Source organism: Galeopterus variegatus, unplaced genomic scaffold (genome assembly GCF_000696425.1).
Source record: "Galeopterus variegatus unplaced genomic scaffold, G_variegatus-3.0.2 Scaffold241, whole genome shotgun sequence".
Classification (NCBI taxonomy): domain Eukaryota; kingdom Metazoa; phylum Chordata; class Mammalia; order Dermoptera; family Cynocephalidae; genus Galeopterus; species Galeopterus variegatus.
Genome location: NW_007726352.1, coordinates 203,726 through 215,072, shown reverse-complemented (window position 1 = coordinate 215,072; position 11,347 = coordinate 203,726). Strand labels below are relative to the sequence as shown.

At 41.1% G+C, this 11,347-nt stretch overlaps 1 protein-coding gene across 1 annotated transcript in view; it reads left to right on the top strand.

Moving 5' to 3' along the window:
- The first annotated feature begins 1,067 nt into the window (after positions 1 to 1,067).
- Positions 1,068 to 11,347, top strand: part of DEPDC5 (DEP domain containing 5) — a 119,065-nt gene continuing 108,785 nt past the window's right edge. Inside the window, 7 exon segments of the mRNA XM_008566416.1 lie at positions 1,068 to 1,137; positions 1,779 to 1,906; positions 4,613 to 4,700; positions 5,074 to 5,120; positions 6,525 to 6,610; positions 7,499 to 7,582; positions 8,762 to 8,811. Coding sequence (XP_008564638.1) covers positions 1,849 to 1,906; positions 4,613 to 4,700; positions 5,074 to 5,120; positions 6,525 to 6,610; positions 7,499 to 7,582; positions 8,762 to 8,811 — 413 coding nt within the window. The 5' untranslated portion in view covers positions 1,068 to 1,137; positions 1,779 to 1,848.

Below are 11,347 nucleotides of genomic sequence, written 5' to 3'. Positions count from 1 at the left end.
AACACTGATTCCAGTAATAAAAAGATCTCTGGAGCTGCCAGAGTGGAAGCAGGGAGGCCCCGAAGAATTGCAGACGGCTAGGTGAGAAATATGGTGAACCGGACCAGGTGGTAACAGGTGGAGCTGGCAACTTGTCAGGAGCCCTTGGTCAGCTATGGCTCTCTCCTTGAGGAAAGATGTACCGACAGATGGAGTTTAGGCTGAGCCTTGGGTGTGACATGAGGATACTGGTTAAATGTTCCGCTTTCGGAGCAAGTTGCACTAGAAGGGCTCAGGATCCATCCTCGTTTCCATCTGAGAAGTCAGGATCGGTTTCCGCGTCTGTGAAATTCGATGGTATTTGCCACCTACTAGGAATGCGACGATTGCATAAGAATGTCTGCGAAGCCATGACAGCTATTGTTATTAATAACCGGAGTGGCGCAGAATGTCTTTTGTGGTTTGGAAGGGTTTGAAAAGACTTCCAAAGTGGATACTTCCCAGCAGGGGCCATCGCACTAAATCTCATGTGTTCATCCCCTTGCATTTTACAAAAGTCTCTCAGAAATTGTCTTTTGCGCCTCTCAGTAGCCCTGGCAGACCAGGCGAGTCATTAATCTCATTTATACACAAGGAAACGGAGTTCAGCGAGATTGGGGGAGACTCGCCCGGGTTTCACCACTTGGAGAATCACTAAGTCAGCAACGAAGCTCTTGGGCAATGAGCTATTTCAGGTCGTCTGGGAGGTAAAGGACTTCCTCCCTAAGGCTGGCGGCCATCCGGCCCATGGGCGAGAGACGCGGGGATGTGGCCAGAGAGAGAAACCACACGCGACGCCCCGCCTCCGGCGCGATCCCGGATGAGGAAGTGGCGTGGCTACCGAGACGAGGCGTAGGCCCGGCGAGAGCGGCCCAGGGCGCAGGGGCGGGAAGGGGGCGGCCCCGGGGCGGGGCTCCCGGAGCAGCGCGGGTTCCCAGGTGAGCGCTCCGTGGCCGGCGCCGGGGGGGTGAGGGGCCTGCCGGCGCCTGAAGCTTAGGGGCAGAAGCCGCTCGAGCCGTGGAGGCGTAGGCTGGGTGTCTAGAGGAGGCGCGAGGGATCTGGCAAGGGTCTGGCCCTCGGGGCCCCGGCCTGAGGCGGGAAGCGGCTCCAGAGCTGCCGGTGAGTGGAGCTTCCAGCCCCGCTTTGGGGCTTGGGGGGTTTGAGAGAGGGAACAGAGGTCCAGGTTCCAATCCCGGCTCCGCCCCCAACCCACTGTGTGACCTTGGACAAGTCTCTCTCCCACTCTGAGCCTCACCTGTGACATGGAAGCGGGAAGGTCCGCTGAGAGTTGGTACAGATAGAGGTTCGGGGAAAGAAGCACTGCCATCCTGTTATTTGTAATCGCCTGCTGGCGAAACGTGAACGGTGGGAGTGTCTCAGTCTCTGAGTGACATTGGGCAAGTCCCTTGCTCTGGCTCTCACTTTCCTCTAGTGGACTAACTCTTTTAACATTTGGGTGTTACTGATGTAGATGAAGACAAGGTAACGAGTTCCCTATTCACTACAAGTCTTCCTTTTAGGGATATGGTAAAGAGAATATCTTCTCCAAGGTTCGACTAGACCCTGGCCCGAATTTCCTTTAGTTCCTAGATTCTGTGGTTATTTGTTCTCCATCCTTCCTTGTAATTGGAGAAGTGATTTCATCTAAGTATTGGCGCCACCTCTCAGCTGAGCGACACCAAGTATCTTTGCTGACCTAAAATCAAAAGAGAGATTGCAAGAAAAAGTCTGACATTCTAGCCTTTTTGTTTGTGTTTCAGTGGCAGGCAGGCAGGCAAGATGACTTCTCTGCCCCAAGCTTGGAACAGCTGAAGGAAACAGCAGTACAAGATGAGAACAACAAGGGTCTACAAACTCGTCATCCACAAGAAGGGCTTTGGGGGCAGTGGTCAGTATTGATTGGTCTTTGGCGTAAGCTGACTGAGGTTCTTGTGTGTCTTAAATTATACACCTATTCATGTGACAATCAAGGCTAGACAGGCAACTTAACCAAGTGAAACAGCAACTGTAATATGGCAAGGAGGGTGGTAGAACCAGGGAGCATAGGCCCCTTCTAAAAGCATTTGCTTTGGATTCTTGTACTGGCCAACCGCCAAAAAAAAAAAAAAAAAATGATAAAAGCATTTGCACTTTTAAGGAACATCGTGAATGTTGCTGGTTTACCACCCTTCGTTTATTTGTGTTATTTATTTCAAATTTATTATGTATGAGTATGTTTCATAAAATTCCACACTGCACTGGTTTGTCAGATAAAAGAAATTAAAATAGTATTTCAGTTTTTAAATTCAGTGAGAGAGAAGTAGCATAGAAGTGCATAGAACAGGTATGATCAAAGCATGAACCTTTGGCTCCTAGGCATAGGAAGAAAGGGCAGGATGCAGCATGTTATCCAGCACTAAACCAGAATCTGAGTACCAGTTTTGCCTCTAACTTTCCCTGTGACTTCAGGCAAGCCCCTAGTCAGCTCTTTAGTTGTAAATTCAAAGACTTTAGAATAGTTTCTCTTACCACCTTGAGTCCATAAATCTGCAGAATAGGAGTGCACTTAATAGTATGATTTTTTTTCTTTTGTAAAGGAATAATTTTCCCTTCTGTCCTCACAACCTTATTTACTTCAGAAATTGGAATTAACAACACAAAAGTCTTTTTTAATTTGTATTTTAGTATGCATCTGCTCCTATGTTATATATGTATAAGCCTCTGGAGGGCAAGGACTGCCAAAAAGGAAAAAAAATAGTTTCTATATCATAGGGTGTTATGAAGCTTAAGCAGAGATGATATATGTAAAGCATTTAGCAGAGTAAAAGGTTGGTGCTCAATACATGTAGCCATTATAATTATTAGGACAAGGATATAGAGGCATCACTATATTTAAAACACAATTTCTGCTAAAATGCAGACTTGTTAATACTATACTTTGTATGCTGTTAATGTTGCCTAAACATTTGTGGAGTAGAATTGGTTTTGATTTTTTTTGTGGAGGTAAGAAGGGTGGCTGCTGGCTGGTATAGGGATCCAACCCTGGACCTTGATGTTATCAGCACCATGCTCTAACCAACTGAGTTAACTGGCCAGCCTCTTGTGGAGTACAATTGATCACAGAAATTACTTTTGGCAGAAAGAAGAATACAAGGATACAGTATATATAGTGTATACAATGTATACAAGTCCACCTTTTCATGTGTACAAGACAAAGATGGCTAGATGTTGTACCCAGTCTTCTGTAGGACCATAAATAAAAATATAATCAGCAAATATTTACTAGGGGTATACCTGTTTCACACACGTAAAGATTATGGATATGACAAGGTCCCTTGTCCCTAAGGAGTTTTCACCTTGATGAGAGACATGCAAAAAGGAAATGATAAAACCAAGCAGAACGAAATATGTGCTCAGGAAGCTTGATTCAGACTATGGAAGTTGAGGGAGGTGCTTCACAGAGATTTGGCATAAAACTGTCAGTGGAAACATAATACCAAATAAAATTTGGGATTAGGGCTGACCGGCTAACTCAGTTGGTTAGAGTGTAGTGTTATAACACCAAGGTAAAGGGTGGTTCAGGTCCCTGTACTGGCCAGCCATCCCCATTTCCCTGCAAAAACAAAACAAAACAAAACAAAACAAAACAAACCATTTGGGGTTAACCCAATGCTTTGCTTTACTGGGCTGAATTTTTGTTGGGTCTGATTATATTTGAAATTTGGCAATACTTATTTGTTATGGTGTTAGCATAATTAAAGGTGATGACTTTCCCTAAAATTAAAACAGCAAAACAGTCATTCTGTCTTTATGGTCCTGAGTTTGTAATGATTGAGAGTTCTCCCCACCCCTGGTAGGGCGGGCAGAGGTAGCTAAACATATGAAACCATGTCCTCCCTATATTTTAAGGGTCCCACTGGACCCTAATGTGAACTGATATCTGAAGTTTTTTCTTTATCAGGTGCTGCCCTCCAAAGTTCTAGCCATTTTATTTGGCTTGATTTTTATGACATGTAAGAGGTGGTGAGCTTTAGGTAGAAGGAACCCAGGACTAGTAATCAGTCCTGGCTGTACTGTTACTAGCTATCTACTCTTAGGCAAGTCACTTTATCTCCAAGGTTATTTCCTTATTCCTTTTAGTTCCACAGATTTATTGTGAGGGGTCACATCATGACAGTGTTTTGGGAAGTTCTTTGAACACAGTATAAACATAAGGGATTGTGCTATATCTCTGGCACCCAGGCTGTTTTGTTCCTGGTATATGCCAAACACATGATATTTGAGGTACTGAAGGGCTGTCTCAGAAGCTTAATTTCCAGAGACCAGGGGCTGCTTTTTCCTTTGGAGTAGTGGGATAGTAGAAAGAGCGTAGGCTCTGGAAATAAAAGTACCTAAGCCCTGTCCCACTCAGCTACTCTCTAGCTTGGTGTTCCTGTGCAAATCCTTTAATTGTTCTAAACCTTGATTCAAAATGGAATCTCATCTGTGAGATGGGGTAGTAATACCAACCTGATGGGGCTATGAGGACCCAACATGAGAACAACATGAAGATGACAGTGTACCTGTCACCCAAATGAATGTGTTTTCTACTTGAGATTGCTGCATTGTCTTTCAGATGATGAGCTAGTCGTGAACCCCAAAGTGTTTCCTCACATCAAGCTTGGAGACATTGTAGAGATTGCTCATCCCAATGATGAATACAGGTGAGCATATCACTAAGATCAAGGGAGCTGCGCAGCCTGCTGCTTCTAAATGGTATTTTGTCTAATGGGCTTGAAGGGCAGGATAGTTCTTTGCCTTTGGATGAAAATGCTCATGCCTGCTAGGATTTGAGAAACCAGTAAATATTTTTAAATGCTCTACTCTTTTTGTTTTTAAAGCCAAGATGACAACTCTGTGAAAAATTCTGTAGCATTTATCCATTTCTTTTCTTTGTTTCTAAGGGACCTTTCTTCTATTGTGCAGATTATAATATACCCAAAGTGATCTGTTTGCTTTTTGTGGGGGGGAGGGGATAGAGAAAGCTGGGGATTTACTGCTTATAGCATCCCACCTCTTTGTTGCTTTCTTTTCCAGCCCTCTGCTTTTGCAGGTCACGTCTCTTAAAGAAGATTTACAGAAAGGTAAGAACTACATCTCTCTTCTTTGAAATTTACTATCTTAGAAACTGAAGGAAACTTCTCTTTATAATCTCAGGGGAAGAGGACAAGTACTTCTTATCAAATTGTGGTCTTTCTAAAAAAAATTGTCAGATATCAAAACCAAGGAATCTCATTTGTCAGCATCTTGAGGGCACCAAAGAAACAATCTGTGTTTAGAGTTAGGAGAAAAGTTAATCTGAATATATGAAGCTTTATACTTAACTCCAAAAAAATTGTTGGTAAAGCATGTTTTCCTAAATACTATGTTTTTTCACAAAATATTTGTTAAGTGCCTACTTTGGTACTCTGGGTGAAGAAATGTATTTTGATGATTGCCTACCACATGTGCAAGGCACTGTACTGGGAGCTTTTAGTAATCTATATCCTCCCAACTACTCTTAAATAAGTGAGGAAATCTAGTCTCAGTAAGACTGTTATCTAAGTGGAACCAAAGTGATGATTCTGCTTACTTATTCTGGATCCAAATCCTTTTTTTCTTCTAGTGGCTATGCCATTCTGTTCAAGGAACCAAAATGTAATTGATGATAAATGAGATAATTCCTTAAACAGTACTTAAGAAAATAACCCAAAAAACTTTTGGGTTGCTCTAAAGGGCTTTGATGTCAACCACTCATATTCAACAACTTAGTATTTCAATTTGATGGGAAAACATTCTGTGCAACCCAAATCCTAAAAGTTAAGATTTCTGTAAACCTGACTCCTAAGAGTGTCCTTCACACACTCACCCTAGCTCCTGCCATCTGTTATGTTTCTTACTTACAATAAGACTTAAGGCTCATTGAAAAGTTTGTTTCTTCCTTAACTACCTCTGGTACCTTCATTCCAAACATTGAATTTGTACAGGTCTTTGAACTTTCTTATGTTGCTTCTTTTTTTTTTTTCCTTTTTGTCTTTTTTCGTGTCCGGCAACGGATCGCAACCCTCAGTGTCACGCCCGTACCTGGCCAGGACTGGCAACGGGATCGCAACCCTCAGTGTCGCGCCCGCACCTCGCTCAGCCAGTGAGCGGGAACCGGTCTGTATGTGGGATCCGAACCCTCGGCGGGAGCGCCGCTGCACTCCCAAGTGGCGCACTGTAGCAGTGCACCACCGGGCCGGCCCTTATGTTGCTTCTTAAATTCTTTTTTTTCCTTGCCCTCTCCTCTCCTTCTCTCTCTTTTTTAAATTGCTTAGGTTCAGGTCTTATTTCACCTGAAAAGCAGAGAACTGTTTAAATTTAAGCTCCTGGAAGGCAGAGAACTTGTCTTGCCTATGGCAAATGACCGATTGTGTTGTTTGTTGAATGTTTGAGTATTTATAGCTTAGAATGTGTTTGCCTGCTTTTTCAAAATGTGTTATCTGATCCAGATTTCTTCTCTGTTTCAGAAACTATCAGTGTAGATCAGACTGTGACTCAGGTGTTTCGACTAAGACCTTATCAAGATGTCTATGTGAATGTTGTAGACCCTAAGGTATGTCTTTGTTCTGGACTTGAATATCTTTTGGGGATGATTAGCACCATTACTCAGGTTTAGGTCACGAAGGAAATAGTGAGTTACTTAAGTATAGTGTTAGACTATTAAAAGTATGCTCAAATATAGGTCATTTAGATTATAGGTAGTATGTAGGTTGCATTTAAATTCCTTTTTTTGAAGGTTGTCCTAATAAAATTCTGTATATGAAACTACATGTAAAATTTTCTATTAAAATATTAAAATTTCTGGGCCAGCCCGTGGCTCACTCGGTAGAGTACGGTGCTGATAACACCAAGGCCATGGGTTCGGATCCTATATAGGGATGGCCGGTTTGCTCACTGGCTGAGCGTGGTGCTGACAACACCAAGCCAAGGGTTGAGATCCCCTTACCGGTCATCTTTAAAAAAAAAAAAAAAAAAAAAAAAAAAAATTAAAATTTCTGGGCCGGCCCAGTGGCTCACTCGGGAGAGTGCGGTGCTGATAAAATATTAAAATTTCTTTATGTATTCTTATTTTTTTTCAAGAAGTCATGTTGTAATAGGTAAAAATCATTGTCCAGAGGTATTATTGATATTATATAGGGAAATGAATCACATAGCTCAGTGTTACGTTTGTGTGCCAGAATCAAGACTAAAATACAGAATTAGTACTCTACTACTCTTTACATTCAATGTGATACAGCTACTGTAGAATCTTTTGTAGACTTATTCCTACCTGAAAGCCTTCTTTGGCAGGATAAAATTCTATCAGGGTTCTGCTATTGAATGGTCTTCCAATAGTTTTCTTTTATGCAGAAAGTTTTTTTCCATAGTGAGCAGTCATTATCTTATGACTATAAAGTGTGGCAAAGTAATGCAGAGAGATATATTTGATTATCTCTTTTAGGATGTGACCCTTGACCTAGTGGAATTAACTTTCAAGGATCAGTACATCGGCCGTGGGGATATGTGGCGACTAAAGAAAAGTTTGGTAAGATGTGATTTTTTAAAAAGTTTGTTACTTTTTCCATTACATGAAAAATCTCAGTTTATCATAGAGATTTAGGAGACCTACTAAGGAGAAGACTATAAAATCATTTCTGATTCCAGAATGTACAGGCAATTATTATAAACATCTTGTGTATCATCTACTCTCTTTTTTCTTCATAGTTTTTTTGAGCTTTGTTTTGTGTATTGTTATAGATTTTTACTGTGCATTTTAGGTTTAAATGGGAAAGTATGCTATTATTTTACATTTGAATGGAACTTTACTTTTCAGATTTTCTCTTGATCTCATTTGCTTCTCACATATCCTCCTTATGGACAGGCATTTATTATCCCTAATTTATAGATGTGAAAACTGAGATTGAGAAGTTAAGTGATTGCCCGAGGCTAGATAGCTAGTAAGCAATTGATACCGGGATAGAATTCAGATCTTGTGACTTTCAGGTCAGACTGCTTTTTTCTGGACCCTGCTCCCATTTTCCTTATTTATTTAGTTTTAATGAACATTTTCCAATTAAAATGGTCAGTTCATCAGAATCGTGAGCCCAGGGCTGGCTGGTTAGCTCAGTTAATTAGAGAGTGAGGATGATAACACCAAAGTCCAGGGTTTGATCCCTGTACTGGCCAGCCACCAAAAAAAAGAAAAATTGTGAGTTCGTACTGAAAATTCTCCTTATTGGAGATTTTGCATATCACGAAACAACAAATTATAGGTAGAATTTCCATATAGTGTATATTTTTAGGGGAAAAAAATCTGCTTATTTTTTATTTGTTGAAGGAGGGTTTCATTTCTTTTTATTATTTTTTTAATCATATTTTTATTGGTGCCAAGAGTGTTTCATTTTCTAAAATGAAGGATAAAAAGAATAAACTGTACTATGTTTAAATGAGTATATAAATGTAGATATATATGTAAATATATTTGAAGATATATATATTTGTGAAGCTGGACACTTATTATCCACCTGGTTTTTACTATTGTCTATACTTGCCAAACTCTTAAGCACCTACTGTTCTGCCCCAGCAGGTTTTCCTGTGGGGTAACTCTATTACTCCCAGGCTAATTGAACTTTGGGTTGTTAGAAGGGATTAGAAAGCCAGGAGACCTTGTTTCTGGCTTTTCATGGCCTTGATATATTGAATCTCTTTCTCTCTCTTCCCATAGGTCAGCACATGTGCCTATATTACGCAGAAGGTGGAGTTTGCTGGAATCAGGTAGGTATTACACCACTCTTGACTTATCAGCTAATAAATAGGAGTAGTACAGTAACTGAGCTACAAAAGGCACGTGAGGCATGTGGATATCCATATCATAAAATACTCAAGAGCTTAAAATGTTACAATGTTATACCTCAAACCACAAAATGCACTATAGTAAAGATTAATGGAAGAAGTTGCTGAAGCCTAGTCTTCTGTAACAAAGGATGTATAGCCTCATTATTTTAGAACTAGAAAAAACCTTAGATGAACATATTTAATCAAGCCTTCTCATTTTACAGATTAGCAAACAGGTTTAGGGACATAAGATGACCAGCACAGTAATTCCTGATTTGTTGCCTTTTTAACTATATTGCTCTGCTCTTGATTTATTTATTTACTTTTTTAATTAATTTTTTTTTTTCGGTGGCTGGCTGGTAAGGGGATCTGACCCTTGACCTTGGTGTTACCAGTACTACACTCTCCCAAATGATGCTCTTGATTTATTAAAATTATATTTCAGTTTGTGAAGATAAGAGGAAAAGGGACTTTTTGAAATCCCTTTTAAATTCAAAAAGTACAACCTGCACATAATAATGCATTCAAATAGTACAAAAAGGTGAATAATGAAATATATATCCTTCTCCCCAGAAGCAACTTTTTTTTTTTTTTTTTTTTTTAAAAGATGACCGGTAAGGGGATCTCAACCCTTGACTTGGTGTTGTCAGCACCACGCTCAGCCAGTGAGCGAACCGGCCATCCCTATATAGGATCCGAACCCGGGGCCTTGGTGTTGTCAGCATCGCACTCTACCGAGTGAGCCACGGGCCGGCCTCCCCAGAAGCAACTTTTATCTTTCCTGAAATTTACTGTGTGTACAGAAGCCTATTTATGTCTTGTTGGCTCACTTTTAGTGATGGTAATATTGATCAGTAGGTTCAGATGATGCAATCTGGTCCCACATAAACTTTCCAACTAATGGTTTTAATCCATTGATGATTGTTGCAAGATGGTGATTCAGTCATTCCTTCTACTTTTATTAGCCAGGATCTTTTTGTAAAGAACTTTTCATCCTCAATTAGGGTTACTTGATTAGTCTGAAGTATTGATCCTAAAAGAAAGAAAGGATTAAGGATTCATTTTTTTTCCCAAAAAAGGATGTCTTGAAAATTGTTGAAGGGTCAAAATTTTCTTAAAAAATCCAAGCAACTGGGCCGAGCCCGTGGCGCACTCGGGAGAGTGCGGCGCTGGGAGCTCAGCAGCGCTCCGGCCGTGGGTTCGGATCCTATATAGGGATGGCTGGTGCGCTCACTGGCTGCACGCAGTGCGGCCGGTCTCAAAAAGGACAAAAAAAAAAAAAAAAAAAAAAAAAATCTAAGCAACTAAAGCAGAACCAAAGAAGTGACTAAGTCTCAAGCTTAACAAGAAATGCAACCTAGATTCATGCCTCCAATATAAGCCAGTCCCTGCTGGATGGAGAGCCAGGGGTCAAGAAACCTGGATCTACTCCTGCAGTGCCAGTTAAACTCTTGAGTCTTCACATCTTCAAAATAGAATGGTTGGTGTAGATCTGTCAAGGACCAGACTTTGTGGGCCACATAAATCTCAGGTCTCTGTTGCATATTCTCTGTGTGTATGTGTGCGCACTGCGTGTTTCAACCAATTAAAAATGTAAAAACCATTCTTAGCTGTGGGCCAAAACACAAAACAACAGATGCGTGAGATTTGGCCTGCAGGCTATTCCAGGGTACTTCAAAAAGTTTATGCATACTTACCTAGCAGGGAAGATACCATTATCACGAAGGTGGTTTTCCCAGTGTGAGGCTCCATCCATTGCACTCCTGGTGTTCTGACCCCTGCGATTTCCCCAAATGCAGGAAACGTGACTGCATAATTTGTGTTAGTGGGGGACTGCATTCACACTTTATATTGTGTTTAAAGAATAGACCACAAACTTTCCGGAGTACCCTCATACTATTTAAAAAAAAACTTTTTTTTTTTTTTCTTTTTTCTTGACCGGTAAGGGGATCTTAACCCTTGACTTGGTGTTGTCAGCACCACGCTCAGCCAGTGAGCGAACCGGCCATCCCTATATGGGATCCGAACCCGGGGCCTTGGTGCCATCAGCACCGCACTCTCCTGAGTGAGCCACGGGCCGGCCCTAAAAAAAACTTTTTGTAATTTAAAAAATACATGTTTCTTCTAGAAAATTTGGATAATGCAGAGAGTATAAAGAAGAAAATTACAATGGTATATAATCCGACTACCTACAGATAACTACTATTAAAATTTTGACCTTCTGGGCCGGCCCGTGGCTCACTCGGGAGAGTGCGGTGCTGATAACACCAAGGCCCCGGGTTCGGATCCCATATAGGGATGGCCGGTTCGCTCACTGGCTGAGCGTGGTGCTGACAACACCAAGTTAAGGGTTAAGATCCCCTTACCGGTCAAGAAAAAAGAAAAAAAATAACAAAACCAAGTTAAGGGGTAAAAAACCCTTAACCGTCCTGTTTTTAAAAAAAAAAAAAAAAAAAAAAAAAAATTTTGACCTTCT